We start from the raw sequence: 26634 nt of genomic DNA, 5'->3' as shown, positions 1-26634 counted from the left end.
TCTATACTGTTTGTGCATCTCACTGGCAAGGGGAGTTGCATGCAGAGTCCCGACCTCAAGGAAGTCAAGGCATGCCTCCCCAGCTTGCTGGCCTCTGCAGTACAAGATGGTATGTTTGCAACACTACTCGTCCACCAAGCCCAAAGCCTCTATCCATCCTCAGGGGACCAGACACACCCACGGCACTTGAGTGCTACTCCTCCTGACCTTTTCTTCCCATCTGTTCTGATGCACTGCACCATCTTGCCTTTCCGCCAGCTCTGCTCCCTGACTCCACCCATGGTGTTCGGGTCACACCGGTGTTGTGCTGTCTTCAGGATGGTTCCCCTGCCCCCATTTCTCCATTCAGGTTTCTAATAAAATGTTCCCTCCCGGAGATTACACTCCCTACTGTAGTTTGGGCTTGGAATGTTTATCAAAAGCTTGGTCCTTTAGCTGTGGTGGTGGTATTTCTTTGTGATTCCTCCAGCATATAACCCCACCTCGCCCCCACCACGATGTTCTGCCTCACTGCAATGGAGCCACAGGACCATGGGTAGTTCCTATTTACAAGGTGAGAATCTCAGGTATTTTGTCACAGTGATGGAAAGCTAATATACTGCCCATCAAAAGCAGCCCTGCCTGCCTCTCTCTCCCACGGCACACCTTTCCTCCTTGAGGTGGCATTTGTCTTCCCTTACCGGGAGTGTAAGCTCCCTGGGGACAAACAGTGAGCTTTCCTTATTGCTCCATTCCACACCTTCAGCGTCCGGCATTTCAGTGCAAACTTTCCCCATGCATTACTCATTTCTTCCTCCAGGTGGTGCTAACGGGCCTTCTCGGCTGTTAGAGCCTGGGTGCTTCAAATAAGCCAATGGTTTTGGTCTGAGTTCCAGGTTACCTTTCTTAGAGGATACTCAGACTCTCCTTGACCTTGCTCCTTATTATCAACATGGGCCTTTACCAAGCATTTTCAGCATAACATCTTAACCCTGTGACCCCAGAACCAGGCTAAGAGAAACAGACACGGGAGAGGAGACTGTCCAGTTCCATAGCATTAGGTCTGCCCAGGTAGACTACAGGTTTGGCTCTAGAGCGCACACTCTGACAGATGCCTTTGGCTTTATCCCAGTTAAGTGTTTCTTGATGATGCTTCAGAAGAACTGCAAATCCTGAGTGGATCATTTGCATCTCAGGGGTCTCCAAACTGCCTGCCTTTCCCCACAGGTTCCTTTAGTCACACAGGGACACTCTCTAGGACACTTTCTCACTGAGATGCACAGTCCATTAGCATTTCCTGTTCCCAGGTGGCAGTGCCTGAGAGGTTCGGTCTTCCACAGCGGCTGTCTGTCTGTCTGTCTGTCGTCTGGATGCCTCATCCTTTACTGCACAGGCCAGCAGGTGCACCTGTAAACAGAAACAAAGGCAGCTGGTCCTCAGACGAAGATGCTTTTAGCTCTTCCCCTGGGCCCGATGCTAAGGCATAGACAAGCTGCCTAATCACAGTTTAAGGACTGGGCCAAATGGGGGCACGAGAAAGTAGCTGACTGACCTGGTCACAAAGGTCACTGCTGCCTGATCTTGAACCTTGCATCGAGTCTCTTGACCACTTTCCCTGCAGTTCTTTGTATGAGCTTTCATTCCTAAAGACATTATTTATCAGCATTACTATTATTGTTCTGTGGTGCTAGGCACTGAACCCAGGGCCTTGCACATGCTGGGCAAACATTCTTCTGTTGAACTCCACCCCCAGCCCAAGGACCTTATTCTTGACAATGCCCAAATTCCTAAGTACTACCAGCTCCATTCTGATAAACGTCTAAGACCCGGTCAAACTAGACTCAGAGATTTCGGTGGCGCCCTCCTTTCTCTTTTCTGAATTAGAGGCCTGATTTCTTAGTCTGAGCAGGGCTTTGCAGCAGGGAGTGTGTACCTGAGATCACAGCCAACACCTATGCTATTGCCTGGTGATCGGGCAGTCACATCTCTTCCTCCAGCAAGGCTCTGCTCCTGGGGCTGGGATGGAGCTCACGGTAGAGCACCTGCACAGCATGCACAAGGTCCTGAGTTTGAGCCCCAGGTGGGAAAGAAAAGAAAGAATACTCTGTTCCCTAACTTGTAGCCCTGTAAGGTTCACCAAGCCCTCTCCACACACGCCACCCTACAGACTAACTGCGACTATCACGTGTGGTAAGGTTCCAACAGGAAAACTACGAGCTGCCTCTGGAGGGCCAACAGAGTTCCTCTCAGTCTCCTTCCTCTCCAACAGCCTCAGCCGGGCATTCTTCAGCCTGACCACACAGTATCAAGAAGCCTGGCTTGGCTTCCTGTTAGTGCAGTTGGATGGAATGGAACCCTTTTTCCCTCGGGTTAAAAATCCCTCAGGTCTAGCAACTATCAAGGACAGACTACTCTTCCTGAACACTTGGCTCTGCAGGACTACCCAAGCCAAGGACAGTGAAATGAGGTGAATTACCACAGAAGTCTTTATTAAAATGTGTCATCAATAATGTTAGCATACATACAATATACACACATACATATGTACATTCTTTGACACACCTCACAGATTGCCAACATCAGTTTAACCAATAAATTAAAACTAAAAACGAGGGGATAAGGGGAGGGATATTAGAGGCAAAAATTTCATGTTTTATCTGGTAAGAAATTGCAAATTTCTCAGAAATTCCCCGGGGGAACCCTGACCAGAGAATCTTTGAAACAAAATACATAAATCCCCACCCTCCCCCATAAAAGACTCCAAAAGATGCAGTTACAACAAGTGTGCTTCTCAGGGCCGGAGCCTTCACTCCACTTCATCCTCTTCCGGCTTCCAGACAGTCTGGCCCTCAGCTGGAGCAGCGAGCTGCCTGTGGGCACTTGGGCTCGGTGCACCTTGGGCTCTGGGGGTCGAGGGGCAGGCTGCAGCGTGGGAACGGGGGGAGCCGCACTCATCTGAAGTGATGTCTGGCACGTCATCTGACTGCGTGTCCGAGCTTTCTAGGTCACTGCGGATGCTTTCAGGCTGGGCTAGGCTGATGTCCCAAGCTTTGCTGGCCAGGCAGTCTTTCTGTTCACAGTTTTGGTGTTTGCAAGAAGGATCCTCTTCACTGCCACCACCGCCCCCGCCGCCAGCACCCCCACCGCCAGCAGGACCCTCCTCCTCATTCTCTGCCATCTGAGCATGGACGTGGAGCGAGTCCTCTGTGCTGCTTCCACTCACCAACTGATAGTGACTTGGTTTGGCTTCAATGTCCACTTGGATTTCCATATTGTTGCACTCTCTGTGGGCACAAAAGTCACTGTGCTGAGTCATGCATAGGTTATGTTAGAGCTGCGCATAAAGTATTTCCGGGTTCTGCCTTAAGTAGTTAGAAGAGATGGGTCAAAGTAGACTAGAACTCATTTTTCCCTTTTCTATACACACACACACACACACACACACACACACGCACGCACGCACGCACGCACGCACGCTCCTCAAAAATTCTCCTTAAAACATCTGAAAAGATCTTCCAGAATTCAACTAAGAACCTCATCCTATCTTACTTAATCCAAATACGAACGTGAAAGCATCTTGGCAGTTTTCTATGACTGTGCCACAGTCAGAAGCAGTGTGTGGACCTCAACCCCACCAGGCCAGACACAACATTCCAAACGACCCAGATCCAGCAAAGGGCAACAGAAGCCTAAGACTAGACACCAGCCAACAGCAATCCAGCTCTTCCAGTTCCATTTGGATAATTACACTGTTACAACAGCCAGAAAAAGAAGAAGGAAGAGGTGGAAAGAGAAACAGGGAGGACGAAGGAGGAGTCTCTAAGAGTCAAGTGCTAGAGAATCGAGATGCTGAACACTGCAGACCACAAAGTGCTCACTGGGTTCACCAGCACACCACATCTCCACTAGACGCCACACGGGACCTTGGATGAGGAAGGGAGCTTCTCAAGACCTAGCACCCAGTGAAGAGGCTGTCCTGGGCTCTGACTGCCCACATACCTGTCCTGTGGGTTGTAGGAACTGATTATGGAGCCGGCCATAGCACGAGTGCTCGCGTTGTCACTAATTGCACCGAGACTGGCTGTGTCTTTGGGGAAAACTTCCTTTTGGACATCGGCTTGGACTTCTAACCTGTGTAAAGAGGGGACGTTCACGTTAATAGAGACCTGGGTGTTCGGGCAGTCTGCTTCCTGGCACACATCTCTTTCATTATTCTCCTGAGAACTGTGATGAGCTGCTGGACCATCTCCATGCCTACAGAGCTCCTTTCTTACATATCAGCTGAAATCGTCCCCTCGTTTATCCCCACTACTATTTAAACTCAGGTCCTTAATGAATTAGTTAGCACTGGGCTCCTCTTCAGTAGCCCCTACCCTAAGTCCCAGTCAAGCAACCTTCCAGACAGTGTCAATGAAGGCCAAGATCTGACCATCCTAAACCCTCCAGCTCTTGGCTCCCTCCTGCCAACAGGCACCTGTGGCCTTGCCGATCTGCAAGCTGCTCAGGTTCTCTTTCTTCCTGTTAAGTCCGACATCACAGACTCTCCAAGTCTGCACTTATACTTCCGTGGCTCTGTGGATGCTATGCCCTCTCTCTAAAGTTTCCCCTCCTCTGCCTGAAAACTTATGCTAGGTCTTTAGCAACAAAGGACTACCATTTCCTCAGTCCTTTCCAGCAAGTGCCCAAACTTCTTCTGTTCCAGCTTACACATCTCTTGCCACTCCTGTGAGCGCCACAAGGAAGAGCTCACACCTCATTCACACTTTGCCCTTCCTACCCTGCACATAACAGGAAGAACTCAAACACTTACTAATCAAGTTCCCTCCAGGCTGTAAGAATGAAGTGCATACAGGAGCCAACCTCTCCCTCCTCCTCCTCCAACAGCACTTTCCCAATGGCGTTTCAAAGCTGGGAACCCCTAACTGCTTCCTCTCTGGCTCAAGCCCATTTTGTTCTGCACTTCACTATTTCCTCACAATGGGTTTCCCAGTGGAGCCCAGCTGACTCATGCACTTCCCATAAAGGAAGGGCTTTCACAGGGCAGCAGCTGCCGGCTGCACCACACTCTCAGCAGTCCCGCTCAGCTCTGTCTGTGGCTCATTCAAGGGGAGTCAGCTCTAAGAGAGCACAGTAGTGAATACTCCAGCACGGGGGCAGGAGCCCCTGACAAGGGACACCAGTCACAAGATACGCTAGGTCAGCAGCCTCCAGCCCGCTGCTGCCTGTCTCTCTGCCCTACCACTCTGCCTTAGACGCCCTTCAAGAATGTACTGAGGCCTGGGAAAACGAGGGTAAGGTGGGGGCAGGGTGCACGCAGGTCTGTGCTCCAGCTTCACCTCGGCCACAGGTCACTCCCTGAGTACAGCCTTTCTCAAGCCTACCAGGACACCTACTTGGTGGCTGCCAGAGGCTGGTTCATGCCAGTGGCTACATGAGAATCATCTGGGGAGACTTTTCTAAACATAGACCACCCTTAGGTTCCACCCCAGGAGATTCTAAGTTATTAATTCTAGAAATATGCTCCAAATCTATTTTTAAGAGGTTCCCAGGTGAACGAAGGACACCAAGGTGAAGGATGTAGTCCACTTGCCATCTGTCACTTGCATCGTTTTTGCAGCCAAATGGCCATCTGGTCTCGCTCTAGACTCCAGGACAAGTGGCTCAGGATCTGGGAAGGCAGTCTGTCCTCTCTGGGGGCTTCCCACAGCCTCCCTGTGTTCTCCACATACACTGCACTGAAACCAGCAGAGGCTGCTGCCAGTCACTCTGGTTCTTTCTGCTGTGCTCCACAAGGCCACTCTTCCCCTACTGAACTCAACTGTTTCTGTCTAATGCCGGTTACACGTCTCTAAATACATGATGGCATTATGGTAGGTCTCATCGGCAAAATGCAAGTAAATCAGTTATTTTTATTGACAAAGCTTCATGTATTCTTTTTTAAAAATAATTTATTTTATGTGCATTGGTGTGAAGGTGTCCAATCCCCTGGTACTGGAGCTTCAGACAGTTGTGAGCTGTCATGTGAGTGATGGGAATTGAACCCGGATCCTTGTAGCCAGTGCTCTTAACTGCTGAGCCATTTCTCCAGCCCCACTTTAGGTGTTCTTAATACAAATTTATAGAATTGATTTTCCTACTCTACCAGTGGGAACAGGAAGGTCAGAAAGAGTACAGTACCAAGGAGTCAATGTGATACAGCATAAAACCAACAGGCTGCGAGTGCCCTCTGCTCTTGCTGTGTCCTAGAGCAGGCAGCCTAATGAAGCAGTCAAAGATCTCAAGTCAGCATTATTCTTTAAATGGACATCACTATGATGCAAGGAATTGTGAACTTTGCAGAAGAAAAGTATCACTGGTGATTCAATCAGAGTGGTATAGAGAAATGGCTCAGTGTGTCCCTTCTTAAAAATAATTCCTACTGCTTGTCACAGACCACCTATTTACTTACCTGCTGTATTTTCCCTTGCCGCTGGAGAGAATACCACCACTCAGTGTACCCCCAGAAAGGGCAGCAAAGCTGGCTGTTTCACTATAAGGGCCTTGCATAACACTGAGTCCATCTGTAGGGCTCCCACTGGTGCTCAGCACACTAGTCAGGCCTTCAATGCTGCTTTCCCCTATGCTGGGGTTCTTGAGGGCCCGCCAGGCATCTGCCACTGTGGGGAGAACCAAACATCTCCATATGAGAAACACAACATCAAAACAGTCTGGTAGGCATTTTCCTGCAATGACTCTTCACAGTGGAGGATTTTCATGCAAAAAAGTACAACATTCACATAACAAACAAGTCTACACATCAGACTATTAACATTTGTATTTAATCCTTCCAATAACTAGGGATTAGCAGCCCTTATTTTAGATGAGGAAATAATAATAAAAAATTAGCTAGGCAGTGGTGGCGCATGCCTTTAATTCCAGCACTCAAGAGGCAGAGGTAGGTGGATCTCCGTGAGTTCGAGGCCAGCCTGGGTCTATAGAGTGAGTTCTAGGACAGCCAGAACTACACAGAGAAATCCTGTCTTGAAAAACCAATTTAAAAAAAAAAAAGAATTTAAAATTAAATGACTGTTCAAGACCACTTAAATTGTACTGAATTTTAACTGCAGACACCACTTCCATTACATTGCAGTTACTTTTATCTGACTTAGTCCTGCCTCATTGTGGTGTTTTTTTTTTTTCCTTTTAAATTTTTTTGAGACATGGTCTCATTCTATAGCTGAGACTGTCCTGGACTTACTACTTAGCCTGGGCTGACCTTGAATCTCAGTCTCCCAAGTGCTAGGATTACAGGTATGAACCACCATAGCTGACTTGTTTTTCTCTTTCTCCTTTGAGACAGGGTCTCCTGTGGCCCAAACTGGCCTTGAACTTCTGACCTCCTCTGCCTCAGCTTCTTCAGAGCTAAGATTATATGCAAGTATTTCCAGGCCCTTTTAAAGTATGACTAGTTCATGTGAGCTTCTACTAGGAAGTTTCCAAGACCTCTGGCCATCTCTGTAGGTGAAGAAACTGTTCAGTAGGAGTCAGAAGACCAGCCCTCATCTCAGGTCTGCAGAAGCTCTTGCTAATAAACATAAGCTTAAAGAAGTTCCTACTGAAATCGGGTAAGAGTCCTGGCCCTCCCTCTTCACAGCGCTGTTGTAAAAAGCAAGCAAGATAATAACTGTGCAGAGTCCTCGGAAAATGACAGTGCACTGCAGATTCAAGGCTTTCTTATCAGCACTGGCACACTCAGTTACTTCAAGTCCTACTGCCTCATCCCTGCCACACAGGCAACTACCAGAGGAATTAACCTAATAATTCTAGAACCAAAAAATGAAAGGCTAAAAATACTTTACCCCCCACAAAGCTCATTCTCTAAAGAAATCCAATGATAATCTCTCTGTAAAAACGTGCTAAATTCTACTGACTTTTATCTTTTGTTCCATAAATTCAAATGAAAACAAAACTCCTTCCTTTACCTGTGATTGGACCATCATCTTCATCAAACTCAATTTTCACCCCCTTTCCATTGGCTGTGCTAACCCCACAGCCACCTCCACGACAGAGAGAAATGGGTACAACCCCATAAACATACGCCAGCATAATAGGGACACCAATACCTGGGGAAAGAGATGGAAACATGTCAGCAGGTCAGCAGGCTGTAACTGTCCTGATCCCCTCAGACTGGGCACAAGCAAACCTCTATAAAGGGAAAAGGGAAGGGGAGGAGGCATCTCAAGAGGCTGCCGGTAGAACAGAGAGCAGACCGAGTCACAAAGATCTGCATGTCTTGGCTTCAATTCTCCCAGGAATAAGAGAATATACATGTAAAATCCAACATGGGAAATGTTATGCTGCTTTTATACCACCCACTTCATTACAGAAGTGCTAAACTGAGAACCAATCAAATTGGAGAGATGGCTAATGGTTAAAAGCACTGGTTCTTCCAGAGGACCCAGGTTTGATTCCCAGCACCCACATGGCAGTTCACAATTGTTTAACTCCAGTTCCAGGGGATCTGATGACATTATCTGTCCTCCAAGGGCACCAGACACATACACAGACAACACACACACACTTCATATATATATATATAAAATAAAATCAGACAGTTGGTGAATGAATGATAATGGGGTTAAGGATTCCTCAGACTGAATTCTCCAATGACACTGCTGTGTGTGGTAGAGTAGCTCAGTTGTTACATGCTACAAGGTAAGATTGCCTGAATTCGGGGCTGGACAGATGGCTTAGCAGTTAAGAGCACTGGCTGTTCTTCCAAGAGGACCCAGGTTTAATTTCCAACACCAACATGGCAACTCATAACTGTCTGTAACTCCAGTTCCAGGGAATCTGACACCTTCACACAGACATATAGGCCCCTCCCCACCCTTTTTTTTTTTCCTAGATAGGGTTTCTCTGTGTAACAGTTCTGGCTGTCCTAGAACTCACTTTATAGACCAGGATGGCTTTGAACTCATAGATATCCACCTGCTTCTGCCTCCCAAGTGCTAGGATTAAAGGCATCTGCCACCATTGCCTGGCTACAGACATACATGCAATGTAGACAAAACACCAATGCACATAAAAATAAATAAATCTTAAAAACAACAACAAAACAAACAAACAAACAAACAAACAAACAAACAAGAAGACTGCCTGGATTCATGTCCCAGTGACTTAACCTTGGCTGCACTTGTATAGGCTGCACTTCCTATCTTTAATCATGCTGTCTTTGTGGCCCGTGTGAAGGCTAAATAGAGCCACACCGGGAAACACTCAGAACCACCGCTGACAATGATGAAACTCATGAAGTGCTAGCTACGAACGATTTTTTTCTTTTTCAATTTTGTTTTTGTTTTTCAGAGACAGGGTTTCATGTAGCTCAGTTTGGTCTTGAACATGCTATGTAGCTGAGGGTGGCTTTGAACTCCTGATCCTCCTCTTTCACCTGCTGAGTGCTAGGACTGCAGGATTGCAGGGGTGCACCACCAGACCAGGTTAACATTTTTCTAAAATAAACTCTCATTCCCCCAAAATATTATGAGGCATTAAGAGAAAATGAAAGTGGTTTTCTTTTGTGAGTCCTGTAACAAACAAGTAGAAGAAAAGGATGAAAAGTAAAAATTGGTGTTTAATTTTGTTAGTGACCCTTTTCTGCGTGTGCACTGAGTTCCAGGCCCTAGTCTAAGACACCCCTGATAACACAGTGCAGTGAAAATCACCACAGTAAGAGTGTCTGTAAGATTTCCTTCCCAGGCTGGGGAAATGGCTCAGTGGGTAAAGCATGTATCTGCAGGCACGAAGACATAGTTCAATCCCACACAAAAAGGCATGCTCCTGGCCTACGAGAGCCTGTCCTACCTCAAAACTAGGGATGGCTCCTGAGAATGGCTCCTGAGGTTGGCCTCGGGTTTCCACAGCACTCCTGCATTCACACAAGTGCCCCTGCCCCGACACTGCATACATGAATACACAAAAAGCTGTCTCCACAATAAAGCACCTGGCCAGCTAGCTGACTGCTACAGTAAGCTGACAGAGGAGCTGGAGGCCCACTAGCTTACCAACACTAACAGCAGCGATCACTGGGGACGCGATGACTGACAAGGTCACTCCTCCTGTGATGGCCAAGTTCCTCTTGTGTTTGGAGGTTTTCCTTCCCTCATATCTGCTGTGAATCTAAGAATAAAAGAGAATCAGGTCAGCAGGTCAGGACATTAGGATTTTGCCAGGGAAAAAAAGGACAAATGTTCATTTGCAAGTTATATTAAAATGTGCCCTCCACCCACCCAAAAAGGGATCTTTCTCAAATTTCAACCTAACCCAGACCTGGAAAATATAAATGAATGCAGGAAAAGCTAATCCAAGAAAAGACAAAGCAGCTCAGGGGAATGAAGCTAAACATTCCACCTTAAGTCACTGAGACAAACCAGGCCCAGGATGTTAATAAGAACTTTCAGATCTCTTGGGGGTTTATAAAAATCCATTTAAGAAATTAAAGTTATTTTTATCTACAAACCAGCTGGTTTTCATGCAGCCCTGAAATATAAGCTCCTTCCCTTTTCCTTCAAACTATTGCCAACAAAGCCAACGCTGGAGCAGGCACAGAAAGGCACGTCTTACCTTCCTCCCAACGTAAACAGGAATGCCAATGACCATGGCAGGAATCGCAATGCCAGCAATGAGCGAGATCCCCACCGGAGCACCGATCAATGTGCCCAACTGCCAAAGAATCTTCTTCTTCCGGCTCCATGGCTTCTTGCCCCAGAATGTACAGCCAGAGGGGCTACGGAGGAAACATGCTAAAGTTAATGCCAACATCACAAACACAGCTACTGTCACCAGAGGGCTTGATAAGAACAACCACCACCTTTCCAGTAAGATTGATTTAAGTGACAGGAGGCCACAAGGAACAGATCTGTTAGATAAAGGGACAAAGGGTTCTGGGTTTTGTGGGGTTTGGTAAAGGTAGACCTCCAAAATGGAAACTCCTTTTCTATCGTCTCGGACACATCATCTACATTTCCTTACAGCACTGACACAATTACCCAGACTGGCACTACTTGAGATCCCACAGTCATGCACTTGCTATCTCACCCAACCATACCCAACAGATACAATCCAGGTTCTTGGGGACAGAACTCACCATGTCCTTCCTATGAGTTTGTTACTCTGAGTATGGCTACTCTGACCCTTAGCCTTCCATGTCCGAGTCTTCTACCTCATTCCCTTGGTGCTACCTTCTCTACTTGTTAGGCTAACAATGTCAAAAGGAGAAACCCTGACTTATTCAATCCTGTGTCTTTACAACGACTGCTATATACACGCCTTCTGATTTTCACTAAACTGGAAATGAGGTGCCTCATCTCACAGTGAATGCTGCTACACCACGACTGACATTTGTAAATGTGAGCTCCTTTAGGGTATAATGTAATATTCCCTCAATTCTTTAGAAGCTTACTACATGGAAGGAACTGTAAAAAGACCACAGTTAATGAGATGAGACGTGTCCATGAAGTACCAAGAAGTAGCAACACTTACAGTAAAAAGTGTTGCTGTAAAGCAGCACTTACAGCAAAAAGAGATAAAGGAATGGCAGTGAAGAACGCAGCAGAAATAGGAAGGCTGGAGGATGACGTGGCACTGGAGTTGTTTTTCAAGGAGAAGTAAGAACTTTGCAAACCAAGCCTAGTGACACGTGTCTACAGAGGAAGCTGAAGCAGTGGATGTCAAATTCCAGACACAATCAGCTAGCCCATTTCAAAAAGCAAATAAAGGCTGCACCTTTGCGCAGTGCACACCTTTGAGCACGAGGCAGACTCAGGCAATCTCTGTGAGTGTGAGTCCTGGTCTACATAGGGAGTTCTGGGCCAGAGCTACACAGTGAGACCCTGTCTCAAAAGAAAAGGGCAGGGGGATAGGAGTGCCAAGACAGCATAGTGTATCCAAGCTTGTATCCAAGCCTGGTGACTTAAGCTCAACCCTTGGAATTCACATGATGGACAAAAAGAACTGACCCCCACAAGTTGTCCTTGGACCTCTACATGTATGGTATGGTGCACGCAAGTGCATATACACACAAAAGAAATGACTTTAATAAAAAAGTAAACCCAAACAAACCCATCAAGAACTGAACAAGCTGAGATAAAGGATGACACAAGGAGGCTGAAGTGGTCAGAAAGCAGCTGTGGCCAATAAGGTAACATGAACAAACCTAGAGGCAAGAGACACAGGGAACAGCAAGCTCAGATTATTTGAACAGCGTGACTAGAAAGGCAGACTAAAACCAGACTGTGGAAAGCTTAAAAGCCATGTAGCAGGCAAGAAAGCAAGGCAGTGAAGAGTTTCCCAAGGCTGTTAGAGAAAACACCAGAGGCATGCTTTGAAGGAACTTTTTTTCTTTCTTTTTTTAAAGGTTGATTTATTTATTATGTGTACAGTGTTCTGTCCACATGTATGACTGCAGGCCAGAAGAGGACACCAGATCTCATTATAGATGGTTGTGAGCCACCATGTGGTTGCTGGGAATTGAACTCAGGACCTCTGGAAGAGCAAGCAGTGCTCTCAACCTCTGAGCCATCTCTCCAGCCCCCTAAAGGAACTTTTTACAATTTCCTTTTTCTGTAAATGAGATCAACTATGGCTTTCTGGTATTCTTTTCCCTAAATGAGCAAATGAATAGGACGACAAAAGCAATGGATACATGTTACCTTACCTGAGGTAATGCAAGTCGGAGATCTCTTTCATGCAAAGCCAGCAGAATTCACAGCCACACACTGCACAGGTCATGTGATTACAGCTTCCATCATTCATCTTGATAATGTAAGCACTACATCGTGGGCATGGCTTGATGTCATCTACTAGGTAGGGAAGGAAAGATGAGGAGAAAAACACCCCCAGTTAAATCTAGTCTGACTTTATCATTCCTAACAGTGTATGTAAAAAATGAGGACAAGGCAGTCAGGAGATTTTACCTGAAGATTCCAAATTATACAACACTTTACTGGGAGACTGGCTATATCCAGAACTCTTGTGTTTTTTTGTTTTGGGGTTAGGCTCTCATCTATCTCAGGCTGGCTTGAAATTGCTGAGGATCATCTTGAGTTTATGATCCCTCTGCTTTTGCCTTCTGAATGTTAGGATTACAGGCATGTACCACCATGACTGACTTCTAGGTGCTAGAGATCCATCTCAGGGCTTAGTACATGCACTAAGTGAGCATTCTACCAACTGAGCTGCACCCCCAGACTCAGGAATTTTCATAAAATAAGTCTGGTTTCATGTTAAGCTGCCTATTCCAATAATTGGCATCTTACACAGCACTTGAGTCACAGTTCAGCAAGAAGACACCTCTAGACAGACTGATGGTTCCAAGGCAAATGGAATTTCCACCAGTCAGTGGCTGACAGATTAAAATCAGGCCATTATAGCAAGAAAAAATCTATAGCTTGGTCAGCTTTAAGTTTTGACAACTTTTTTTTTTTTTTTTTTTTTTGGTTTTTTCAAGACAGGGTTTCTCTGTGTAGCTTTGCGCCTTTCCTGGAACTCGCTTTGGAGACCAGGCTGGCCTTGAACTCACAGAGATCCGCCTGCCTCTGCCTCCCGAGTGCTGGGATTAAAGGTGTGCGCCACCACCGCCCGGCTTTTTTTTTTTTTTTTTTTAATTTTAATGTGCATTGGTGTTTTTGCCATGGGTGTTGGGTCCCCTGGAACTGGAGTTACAGACAGTTGTGAGCTGCCATGTGGTTGCTGGGAATTGAACCTGGGTCCTCTGGAAGAGCAGCCAGTGCTCTTAACCTCTGAGCCATTTCTCCAGCCCCTTGACAACGACGACGACTCTTTATGAAGCTAACTTTTGCTGTTAACAGTTTACAATCCCTTCCCATGACATTTTCAAATTTAAAAATCAAAAACCAACGGAGTATCTATATAGTATTCACCCGGTAATTTTCACAGGCATTTACAAACCATCCTATCAAAACGACAATTTCAGAGACTCTGTTGTGCCAGGAAAAAGCAAATGGCATAATTTGTCTCCTACTAACTTGCCCCAATGACACCAGTTAAGACAAAGTACATCTAAAGGATGTTGACATTTTAAAGATTGCTTTTAATAATCAAAGTGGAAAGTGACTGTGACATTTCCTCTTTCAGGCTAATCGTTAACCTAAAATAGTGTTTATTTTCTTTTGTTAAATTTGTGCTCTACTTCAAAAAAAGCTGTGATGCACTTCAAGCTAGACGACAAGCAGGACAGGTTTTTTTTGGTTTCTTTGTTTGTTTGTTTGGTTGGTTTTTCTGAGACAGGGTTTCTCTGTGTAGCTTTGGAGCCTATCCTGAAACTCACTTTGTAGACCAGGATGGCCTCGAACTCACAGAGATCCACCTGCCTCTGCCTCCCGAGTGCTGGGATTAAAGGCATGTGCCGCCACCACCGCCTGGCCAGGACAGGCTTCTCTGTCCCTCATGAAAAAAAAAAAAAAAAAAAAAAATCTCTCAGCTCTCTAAGCTGAGACAAATATTAAGAAAGCAACTTGAAAATTCCTTTTGTTGTATTCCAATTTTACACAGCTAGGATTACCTATCATGGTAATCATGAACAAGAAGCAACATAGCAGATCCATCATTAAACATGTAACCAAGCCAGGAAATGTGTCTGTAGTCTCAGCGATTTAGATGAGCCAAATATTTCCTGGTCTCTGATCTCAAGGATACATGACTATATAATAAGACTTCGTTTTGGACTCACAGTATAGATACTAAATATGGAGACAATGAAATAATGCCAACTTATACCTGGTCCAGATTCTTGCCCATAGCTGAGACCTGAAGTGTGCTTGGTCCGAACTCGTAAAGTCTGAGCCCTCTGCTGACGGGCCATATCGCAGGTCTGGTTTGGATGCCATATCTGCTTGCAGTGGTAACAGAACTCAGTCTGGCAGCCTTCCCTCTCACAGGTTAGCTTTGGGCAGCTGGCACAGCCATAGGCAATAACAGCATAACTGGGGAAGGAAGCAAGAAGAGATGAGTCAGCTAAGACTGACCTGACAAGGACAGGCGTTATTATCAGAGCCTCTACTGTTGGTACCACCATATATGATGCAAAGACCACACAGACAGACAGACAGACACCCTAAATAGGCTAAATGTACTACTCTCCTTGTGGAAAAAGTATGTTACTTCCTGAAAACAGAAGGGCATATACTCAGCCTGAATTCCTAGCATTTATTCAATCAGTTTAAGCTACTTCAGGAGCAGTTTACCACAGCCAGTTTCATAAAAAATAGGGTATACAACAATTTCTTTTTAATAGTTTGTTATATTTGGAGAAACCTGAATTTGTTTACATGAGAAGACAGAACAGTTGTAAAATACAGAGCCACAGCAGAAACCAAAGCATGTATGTGCTTTTATTTTAAGATCCATAGCGGAGCTGATGGGTCACAGCTTCAAACAATAGCTCTCCATTGTCTCACAGTCATCTCCAGCTCTTGAAGGCTCATTTTTGGTTTTCATTCTTTTTTATTTTATGTGTATGAGGGTTTGACTGCATGTTATACATGTGCACCAAGTATGTGTCTGGTGCCTGAGGAGGCGAGAGGGGGCATTGGATCTCCTGAAACTGAAATTACAGACGGCTGTATGCCACAATGAGGGTGCTGGGAACTGAACCTAGATCCTCTGCACGACAAGTGCTCTTAACTACTAAGTCATCCTTACAGCCCTATGATTTATTTTTATTTAATTACATGTATGCTGTGGAGGGGGGGGTATGCGCTCTGCAGTGCCCAGAGACCAGAAGAGACACTGGATTCTCTGTAGCTGGAATTCCAGGCAGTTGTGAACTACCCAACAAAGATGCAGGAACTAAACGTGGGTCCTGTGCAAGAGCAGAGCACGTTCTTTTTTTTTTTTTTTTTTTTTTTTGGTTTTTCGAGACAGGTTCTCTGTGTAGCTTTGTGCCTCTCCTGGAACTCACTTGGTAGCCCAGGCTGGCCTCGAACTCACAGAGATCCGCCTGGCTCTGCCTCCCGAGTGCTGGGATTAAAGGCGTGCACCACCACTGCCCGGCAGGATTTGTTTTATTTCTAATTATGTGTACATGTGTAAGCATGTGTACAAAAGCCAGGTGCCTGTGGAAGTCAGAGGTGTTAGATCCCCGTGAGTTGGGAGTTGCAGGCAGGAGTGATCTACTGATATGGGTGCTGGGAATTGCACTCAGGTGCTCTAGAAGAACAGTCTCAGATTTTAACCATCTGAGATCTATACCCTCTCACCAGCCCTCAAACAATGACTGCATGTTTACTGCCATCTGTACTTTGTCCTGTAGTTTACACTTTTCTCCAATAGCTAAAGACCTCAAACAACTTATATTAATGCTAGTAAGCTTTTCCTGATTTATTTTATAGTTATGCAAGATGTTCATTATAGCAATTTAAATTCTCATGTTGATTTGAGAATTATGCTGCAGATATAAATGACAATGTACCTATCTCCTGTGACATAATAAGATTAATATTCTCAGAAAGAACAGTGAGACTAGGTCAATGTGTGAACACAATGATTCATATCCTGTAAGAGTTCTGAGCAAATTTACCCCAGCTAGCAGGACAAACAGATACTAAACAATATGTCTTAGGAAAAAAGTGACTTGCTTGCTAATTTGTGTTAAATGGAAAGGTACATAGTGAATTCCAGGATAGCCAGGGCTACACAGAGAAAGCCAAGGCTACATAGAGAAACCTTGTCTCAAAGAAAAAGAAAATCAGCTGCAGTTTCCAACTTCACATTACCCTGTTTTTCAGTGTTCTGACAGAGTTGCCATCTTTTCACCAGGCAGTAAGCAGACAGTCCTCACGGAATGACAGTTTTCAAGGAATGACAATAAAGCACTGCGTAGAGAGGCCACAGACCGGCACAGCCAACAATGGGAAGCCAATTTCAGGAGTGAATTTGGCCCCAAGAAAGTAAAATAACCCCCAATACGATGACTCTGTGGCAGTCTATCACTGTGACACAGAGTCACTCGGGGCACGAGACTTGGAATTCTTGCTTTAGGTCACCTACTCTGTGCTGATTCATACTGCATGACATGGACGAACTCGCATGTCTCCAAACCTTAGCTTCCAGTCCTCTAGTGGAGGCAGAGGCACCGGCTGACTCCAAGTACAGCTCGACATTCTAAAACTGCATTAATAACCTTGCACTGGGGCTGGAGGGATAGCTCGGCCGTTAAAGGCTAGACTCACAACCAAAAGTATAACCTGCACTGAAAGCTATGCCATACCACACTGGACTTCTGGCCTTTGCCTGCTCTTTTCTTTCTGCCCAGCCATGTCTTTTCCTCTCTTCTTTCTGGTAAATAGCCATTTAATAGCTAGCTCAAGCCAGGCACGGTGGCACACGCCTTTTAACCCCAGCACTCAGGAGGCAGAGGCAGGTGGATCTTTGAGTTTGAGGCCAGCCTGATCTACAGAGTGAGTTTCAGGACAGCCAGGGCTATGAAGAGAAACCCCATCTCAAAACAAACAAACAAACAAACAAAAACAACAAACCAGCTCAAATGTCATTTTCTCTCTAAAATCTACTTCCCTTCTCCAGGCAGACGGTGGCCCATCTGTACAGTGAGGTTTTAACAGCCCATTATGTCGTCTACCTCTGCCACCACACAGCATACCTGTGGTGGGCACACGATAGTGACCTTCTTTTGCTTTGGCTCTTTAGCTTTCTCCAGGGCATTCTAGCTCTTCTTCTAGCCACTAGTAACTACCTTTTCATCTTAGCCATGCATGCTTTCTAAATAAGGGAAACTCTCTCTAGCTGGAATAAAACTTCATTCATGACACTCAGTTTGCCCTAACCATGGTGTCCCTTTTCTTGTATGACCTATACTGGAGGGAGCTTCTCTTCTACTCTGCTGTTTAGTTTAACCAAGCATTCAAGTTTGCTAATTAGATGCTTAAAGTGGGGTATAAGAAATTATATGCTGCCTCAAGCATAGAATGTGCTCCTCCAAGTTCACACAACTTTTATGTTAAATCTTCAAAAATATCACAGTGTAGCAGGTTATCTTAATTTCAGCCCTGGAAAAAATTATCCCATTAATATAAATTATATTATGCCTCAACAGATTACAATGGTTAAAGAAATATGTTCCTATATAATATTTGTGTCTGTACTTCCAGTCCTCAAGTCTTACAAATTAACGAGATTATTCATTTACAAATGGACCCTGACGTTCTTTAAAGGAGATAGACATGGGGTTAGAGAGATAGCTCAGTGGTTAAGAGCACTTGTTGCTTTTGCAGAGGACCCTGGTTTGGTTCCCAACACTCACATGGTGGCTCACAACCAAATGTAACTCCAGTTCTAGGGGATCTGGTGCCCTCTTCTGACCTCCACAGGCACCAAACATGCACTTGGTGAACATACATTCTTGCAGGTAAGACACCCATACACATAAAATAAATAAATAAAAACAAAAGGGGATAGAAAAGCCACACCCCTACTATTTCCTTTTTCTTGTTTTATTTCATACCCATTCCTAAGCCAGACAACTGTAAAGGCCTCTGTATCTGTGTCTGTATCCCTATTCCTTACCCCAAGTCACAGTTCATTCCAGGAGGTAATCTATCCTAAGGCTACTTTTTTTTTTTCTTAAATTCTTTTAACAAAAAAGGAAAAAGAAACTGAACATGAATATCAGATGCCTGTAAACCTAGCACTCAGAACAATGAGATAGGAGGATCGTGAATTTAAGATCAGTGTGAGACACAAACACATACGGTCATATCTAGAAGGGCAAGGGAGAAGAGGGCTGGAAGAAAGGGAGTGTGGCTCAGTGGTGGGGCACTTGTTTATAGCACATGTGAGGCCAGGGCTGTTACACTGAGAAATCCTGTCTTGAAAAGAAAAAAGAAAACCAAACAAAGAAAGTAATAGTAATGATAATAAAGATAAAAAAGTAAAAACAAACAAAACCCCAAACAACTTGGTTGGGGATTTAGCTCAGTGGTAAGTAGAGGGCTTCCCCAGCAAGTGCAAGGACCTGGGTTCAGTCCTCAGCTCCCGGGGACAGGAAGAGGGATGGGGGTGGGGTGGGGTGCGTGCAACAAAGCAAGACAAACCAAACCCAAACAACAGTTACAGCAAGGAAACCTCACCCCTCAGCCTTCACCGTGTACAGCTTAGCTGTGTCTATTAACTGGGGTCTAGTCTACTTTTCAGACTCATGATCCCAATGTAGTTAGATGCTAAGTGAACCAGACTCCAATCTCAGCATGCTGTCTTGTGTTTTTAGACCTCTACATATTGCTACTGCACTCAGGTTTTAAATGCTTTATCTGCCAGGTATGCATTTCTACTCATATTCTCAAAAGTTGTGGTCAAATACCACCTCCTCTTCAAGGTCTTTCTTGACAATTTTATGAAAACTTAATGTTATACACTTAAGATACTTGGGGTTTCCTTGATATTTATTCTGTCACAGCTATAATTCCTCTGTCAGTTGTCCATTTCCTCTATAAGTTCAAGTTTCCTGTGAAGAGGGCCATGTCTAAGTCCTTTCTGTAATATTCAACACTCACCCAGGGGTCAACCCCTGTCTGTTTTTCCCACTCTCCTCTCTGCTCCTGAAAGAACTACGCTGCTCATCTCTTCACCCTCTCATCAAAACTCATCTACCCACTCCATTCTTCTGAAACCTAATGGAAGGCTTCAGGAATGGAGCTGGCTATTCTGCTCCACAGGAGCAGGTTCTTAATCTACTCTGAGCAGAAGACTCACTGAGATCCTAACAGAAGGCAAGCCAGAACAGTAACGGTTAAAGGAGTTTAGAAAACTGGCAAATAGTTAAGCCTTAAAGATACCATGGCTGGTTGGGGACCTATAATCCTTGGTACTCTGAGTTTGGAAAGTTATATCACATACCACACAACATATCAGCATTGGCAAGATTTATAGTAAATATTAACATAATTAATGATGTGGTGGCATACAATGTAATGCCAACATTCAGTATCAGGAATTCAAGGTCAGCCTGAGCTCCATAGTAAGTTGGAGGCCTGTCTGGTCTGCATAAGACTCTATCTTAAAACAAAAGTATAAGAAGCTAAAAAACAAAAACCCAACCAAAACAGAACCAAAAAAAACTCCACTTGTTTTAGTTTATTTAAACTAGTATTTCTTGATCATATTTGCTCTCAAAACATTTTTAAGTAATGTCTACACACCTTGAAAAACATTGATACAGATGAAAAACAGAACCAAAAGATGGTGGAAATGAGCAGGGCATAGTGTTATACACATGTAATCCCAGCACTTGGGAAGCTCAAGCAGGAGGGTCTTGTGTCTGAGGTCATCATGGGCTACATTACATAAGGAGACTCTATTTCAAGGCGAAAACAAAAAACAAGATGGCTGGAAGGCTGGAAGCTATAAAGAAGCTTGAAATAAGGGCAGATTAAATAGGTGAATTAAATAGTTTTATTTTCCACAAGGTCTTGCCATATAGTTTTAGGATAGCCTGGAACTTGCTATAATATGCTAACTGAACCAGATTCCAATCTCAGGACGCTATCATGTGTTTTATACCTCCCCATACTGCTCAGAATATTCAAGTTTTAAATGCTTTATCTACTTTTGTCTGCCAGGTATGCATTTCTTGAAGGCTGGCCTTAAACTTGAAGTAATCCTCCTGTCTCTGTTTTTGGAGTGCTAGAATTACAGACATGTGTCACCATGTCAGGCAAATAGTGATTTTTACATGCAGAACATGTAAAACATGTAAAACATCAGTGAACATTTTTAAGCACCTTGGAATGAGTACTTTGGCAAATAGGGAAAGAAGTATTACTGAGCTGGAAGATGAGTACACATGGAGGCTGAGGAAGACTCAGGCAAAAGCTGTAGAACAGAAAGTAAGGGGCCAGATTAAGAGAAAAGGTTGAGGGCTATGGGGATATAGCTCAGTGGTAGAAATGCTTATCTAGCATGTACTGAGACTATGAGTTCAGTACCCAGCATTAAAAAAAAAAAAAAAAAGTGGGGAAGATTGAGGAAGGCTTCAGAAAGGAGAAGGCCTGGTTGGGCATGATGGTGTATACTTGCAGTCTCAGAGTTCAGGAGGTAGAGGCAGGGGGACTACTGCAAGTTTGAGGCCAGCAGGGGATATATGGCAAGGCCCCGATTCAAACAAAAGAAAAATCCTTTACTGACTGTGAAATATCTCTCATCCAGGGAGCTTGTTCCTCTCTCACAAATGTATTATATATAAATTAATGCACCATACATAAGTGAACAGGGGCTTCTGTTTATAAGATGGGCCAGTCGTGTGGGAAGGCCAATAGTTGATACTATCTGCTGGGATCAGTGAGAAGTAGGACTCTGCAGGGAATGGAGGCAGCAGTGAGAGGCTGGAGCCTGGACCTGCAACAGAATTTAGGTCAAGGTAGTCATAGCACTTCTATTCTGAGGCTCTTCCCCTGCATGACAGGACATTCTCTTGCCTACTCTACTCACCTCTCAATCTCTCAGAGATTCTGAAAACTAAAGATGGACAATAGAACACCTGAGAGGAAAACAATGGTTACATCATTTGCAGTTTCTGAAAGGACACACTTAGGCAGAGACTCCAAAGCATAATAGACCAACTGCACCACTTACTAGCTAAGAAGCATTAACTCTACAGTTAAACTTCTTTGAAATGGTTTCTCCTTTACAAAGTACACTTACCACCATCTATCTGTGTGTGGCTAAAGTAAAATTACTGTTTCACTGATACAATACTTGGAAGACTCACTGCAAAGAACTACAAAAATGCAAGTTACTTGCATTTTAGGCTAATATTTTATCTCACTTGAAAGTATATTTTTAAGATTATACTTGTTACTACGGTATTTGGTATATCAAATAATAATGTGTATGTTTTCTGATTGAAATTGGTTCTCTCACTGATAAAGCCATATGACAAAAGAAGTATCAGGACTCTGTTCTGTCCTACAAATATATGTATATTTAAAAGAACAGATCTCTTAATTTATGGTGTTCTCATTAACTTAGTCACGGTAAAATGATCTTAACTTTATAAGGTCACTTATATGACCCCTTAGCCTGAAGAGTGTACACATACATAGGAAGACTTGGCCAATTTGGCTTTCAAGGGTGCTATGTGGACAGTAAACATGGTTAGGTGTAGGAAGAGATATGAGGCTTAGGGTCTCTTTTCTAATGCTTACACAAGATTTTTGCCAGACCCAGAATAATAGGATAGTTTAATTTAAAAAGAAAGAGAGAAAGGAAGGAAGGAAGGAAGGAAGGAAGGAAGGAAGGAAGGAAGGAAGGAAGAAACACAGAAAGAAAGACAGAAAGGAAGGAAAAACTATACATGGTAGTGCACACATGTAATCCAGCATTGGGGAGGCTGAGGCAGAAGGATCAAGAGTCTGAGATAGTCTTGGCTAAGTAGCAAGACCATCTGAAAAACAAAATCAGGACTAGGAATATAGCTCAGCAGGTGGAGAACTTGCTTGGCAGACACAAAGCGCTAGATTTTATCCCCAGCACTGTATAAAGTCAGTGTAGTGGACAAGACTGCAGCCCCCTGCGCCCAGCAAGTAGAGGCAGGTGAATTAGAGTTCAAGGTCATCAACAAAGCAAAGAAAGAGGCTGAATCTAGGCATGAAGGGCCACACCTCTAACCCCAAGACTTGGGAGAAAGACACAGGTGGATCTCTGGAGTTCGAGGTCAGCCTGGTCTACAGAGTGAGTTCTAGGACAGTTAAGACTACATAGAGAAACCCAGTTTAAAAAAAAAAAAAAAAAAAAAAGTCAGAAGTGGAATTCAGCCCTGGGGAGGCAGGGAGAGGTGGCACTCTGAGGCTTACTGGCCAGCCTAAATTGACCTCTGGTCTTTACACACACCACAAAAGCTATTTTTCTTCTGGCATTAAAAAGAGGTAACAGAACAATTGTCCATAGGGAACTTAGACAATTATTTGGAAATAACTGAATTATAAAGGGACTCTGTATATCTAACCACCTTCAATTGAATATTTCAAAGTCACTTTATAAACATTAATTAATTAAGCTTCTTAAGTCTTAAAGGATTAGGCCTCTGTTAGATAAGAAAAATAAAAGCGGGTAAGACTACTAACAACAGGAATCAGAAGAGAAACTAGAGTCTAGCATCCTGGCTCTCTTACTGCTGTTCCTAGAATATGCCCAAACAGTGGCAGTCCCCAAAATTCAGATTGTGATGACAAGCCAATACTTGCGTTGAAGAAATATTGGGCTTTGGAAGTAAGATTACTATTCCAACACTGGTTTGTTTCACTGCCTACCAGTTTGCTGTAAGGGCCCTGAACAAATTATTTAATTTCTCTAAATACCACTTTTCCCATTTGTAAAACTGTATGTATCAAATCAATCTCACATTGTTGTGAAGATTAAAATATGCATACTTAGTACAGACACCCAGATGCCGGCTTGCTTTCTTCTCCTAAACTTTATTTTCTTTAAACACACAGACACACTCACAAAAAGTGTGCAGATGATTGTTATATTCTGACTAATTAAAACAGAATTTGACAGAATCTCAAAAAAAGAAAAGAAACCAAAAAAACAAACAAACACACACACACACACACACACACACACACACATGCCTCTGGATGAACCTACCCCAAAATTTGCTAAATTAGCAAAACGGTCTAATTTTTTAATAACTTTAAAACCATAGAGGTTTATTTAGATCTGTCACCAAGCTTTTGTATTTCATAACTTCTGTTCATTTTTATTGATGTGAGTAAAGACAGATTGACTTTAAAAAAACAAACAAACTGGGACGCTCTCCCAGAAAGACAAGGGAAGTCACATTTCATTGTTAAAATTCAAATAAACTCTCAGCTCTAAAAAAAGGGAGTTAATACACTATTCTACAATTAATCAGGCAGTGCTTTCCTAAATTAATATCCCTTTGATTCAGAAAACAGACCAACAGTATCAGCAAAACCTGAATATTCTATAAATTAACTCCCCCAAAGCCAGTAAGGCCACCAAACACAAGCACACACTTTCAACAGCCTGAAAGCCCTTCCTGGTACTCACAGAACAGAAAGTGAAAGCAATCTGGGTAACTTTGACCACATTTCCAAGTAACTCTTGAGTAATTTAGAAACTCCATCTCAGTGAGGTTAAATACACCCACTTCTTAACAAGTCTGGCACTCTCTGACACCCTAAACAGCTCCTTTTGAAGAGAGACAAATGGCAGCATCATGGAAATCTCAGCTCAGCCTTGATACACAGGCTACAATTAAAAGCTTTTAAATCCTTTGAAGCAAGGGCTCACAGAGCTTTTTACTAGCATTACGTTCACACCAGGCGCTGCCAGAAGAATCTCTGCCCCCAAAACATGACACACAAGAATATAATTAATCTGTCCAAGGTCACAGAGCAGGTAATGGCAGTCTGGCTCCCCATCACACAGAAGAACCCCTTCTTGGCTGCATTTGGCCATTCACAGATGGGAACGATAGTGACAACCAGGTTTTTTAAGAAAGGGGGTGGAGAACCTTCACTGGAGGCTTCAGATAGGGAAATCGGGTATTCCTGTTCTGTAGACAGAATATGTTAACTCGCTGACCTTTGAAATTAAGCATACATAGGGCATTAAAAAAGACTGTCATACAGATCTCAAGATTGAGAAGGTAGGCATGCATTTTCTCCCACCAAATCAACAGTCTCAGTGCCCCGTTGATTTTCCTGGACAAAGAGTCTGTCTACCACTCATCCTGCCCTAGGTAGCACGTTAAGAATCACAAGGTGCCGTGCCTGCCAGTAGCTGGGCACAGCACGCAGTGCCCAGGGTGCGCCCAGAGCTCTGTTAGTGAGCTGTCTTCTCTCATCATCTACATTGCAACTTTCAACAGCGGTTGTCAGGAAGAACACGCCTTCTCCTGCAATGCTGCGAAGTGCGCCCCTAGCCAGATGGACAGACACACCCCTCGGAAGCGCTGCCCCTTCAGTAGGGCATTTTCATTCTCTCTCCTTTAACAAATATTCTTCCACTGTCATTACGAGATCCCCCCCACCTCCACCCACCCCCCTGAAAACGGCCCCAAACCCCAAAAAAGCCCCTGCTCACCCTGGTCTCCTGACTTAATGGACAGTTCCCGCTTACCGCTCAGCCACCACCTCAAACTCCTAAGTAGGGTGCTGAGCTCCACCAGTCCGGTGGCGGGGCTGGTCCGAGGGTCGATGACTCATGACCATCCCTCCTCTCCCTCATGCTGGGTATCCTCCTTTCCTCCCTCAAGAGGGGGGGGGGTGACACCCGCCGCACCCCGGACGGTCCCCCCGCGGCCACGCCCCCGCGCTCACCCGCAGTCAGGGGCGGGACACCAGCGGCAGTCAGGGTCCGAGGCCAGGTACCGGCGCAGCATGAACTCTTCGTACTTGTGCATGAGCGGCGGGTCGGCCAGCAGCAGACGGATGTCGTGTGGGTTGAGCCGCTCGCTGCACTCGGGGCAGCTGATGGGCACGCGGCTCTCGCTGATCTCCAGGCGCAGGTAGTGGCGGAGGCAGTCCCGGCACGAGCGATGCGGGCAGCTGAGGAGGCGCGGGGCCCGCTCGGGCGGCAGGCGCACCAGGCACAGCGGGCACTCCACCTCCTCCGAGCCGCCGCCCTCGGCCGCCTCGTCCTCCTCCGGCCCCGCAGCCGCGGCCTCCGCCTCAGCCTCGACAGCGGGCTCGGCGGGCAGCGCTTCCATCGGCGGGGCCTGGGCCTCAGCCGGGGCCGGGGCGGGAGGCGGCGGAGCGGCCGGGGGCGGCGGCTCGGCCTGCGGCTTGGTCCGGGCGCGGCGACCGCGGGCCGAGGCAGAGAAGACGCTATGGAAGGTGAGGCGCCGGCGCCGGCCGCCGCTGCGGCACTTAGGGTCGGGGGCGGCCGCATGGAGCGAGGTGGAGCGCGGCGACTCGGAGTCCTTCTCGGAGCCCATGGCCGGCAGAGGCTGAGGGGCCAGCGGCGCCCAGCGCCGCCGCAGCTCCCGCCTCAGCGGCCCCCCAGCCGGCGCCCCGGCCGCCGCGCCGCCGCCGCCGCCGCCTCGGCAGCCCTCCCGGAGACAGAAGCCGACCAGCCGCTACGAAGTGGTTATAAAGCCTCCGCCCCGCGCGCCGCGGCCCACTGCGCAGGCGCCGGACTCAGACACCTCACAACCCGCGCGGCCCCGCGAGAGGAGTTGGGCGGGGCCGGGAGGGCGGGGCCTGCGGGCTGCGGGGAAGCCCCGCCTCCCACAGTCAGGTGGTTCGGCGCAGCCGTATAGCACAGGCTCCGCCCTCCGCTCCAGGTTCCCCGACTCATTGGGCTGGGTGCTCCTTTCAATAAGGGAGCCTGCAGTTCGTCTGTAAAAAAGACACTGAGTGTGGACCCGGGACTGATTCCCACAGGCTCACCGTCCAACACGTCTATTGAGGCTAGCCATTAAGTGGTAGGGAATGTAGTCATTCACTGAACATGTAGAAAGTGAGAGGCACCACTAGGTAAGACAGACAGGGTCCCCTAACAGCAAGGGAAACACAGAATAAAGTCCAAAATTCTTAGTCTAGCATTTGCTGTTTTCTGTCAACTAATGAACAGTACTCCTAAACTCTGTCTTCCATTCTATCTTCCAGGTACTCT

The 26634-nt window shown here is 45.6% G+C and overlaps 1 protein-coding gene across 6 annotated transcripts; it reads right to left on the bottom strand.

Moving 5' to 3' along the window:
• Positions 1-1021: 1021 nt before the first annotated feature.
• On the bottom strand, positions 1022-26012 carry Rnf19b (ring finger protein 19B). 6 transcript variants are annotated; one of them, XR_009377672.1, is made up of 12 exons: positions 25338-26012; positions 14755-14960; positions 12674-12818; positions 10582-10744; positions 10023-10137; positions 7941-8081; positions 6428-6635; positions 3979-4110; positions 2757-3263; positions 1913-2042; positions 1532-1622; positions 1022-1386 (listed from the first exon to the last, which is right to left on the bottom strand). XR_009377672.1 is itself a non-coding variant. In XM_059255005.1 (10 exons), the coding sequence occupies exons 1-9, from the start codon at positions 25952-25954 to the stop codon at positions 2786-2788; spliced, it is 2205 nt and encodes a 734-aa protein (XP_059110988.1). In that variant the 5' UTR covers positions 25955-26012; the 3' UTR covers positions 1022-1386; positions 2757-2785. The 6 variants fall into 6 exon arrangements, 2 of the variants coding, with proteins under 2 accessions (XP_059110988.1, XP_059110987.1); XR_009377670.1 differs by having other exon boundaries at positions 1913-2021; XR_009377673.1 differs by having other exon boundaries at positions 1913-2021; positions 12674-12815; positions 25338-26010.
• Positions 26013-26634: the final 622 nt, after the last annotated feature.

Source organism: Peromyscus eremicus, chromosome 2 (genome assembly GCF_949786415.1).
Source record: "Peromyscus eremicus chromosome 2, PerEre_H2_v1, whole genome shotgun sequence".
NCBI lineage: Eukaryota > Metazoa > Chordata > Mammalia > Rodentia > Cricetidae > Peromyscus > Peromyscus eremicus.
This window is presented reverse-complemented; position numbering and strand designations above follow the sequence as displayed.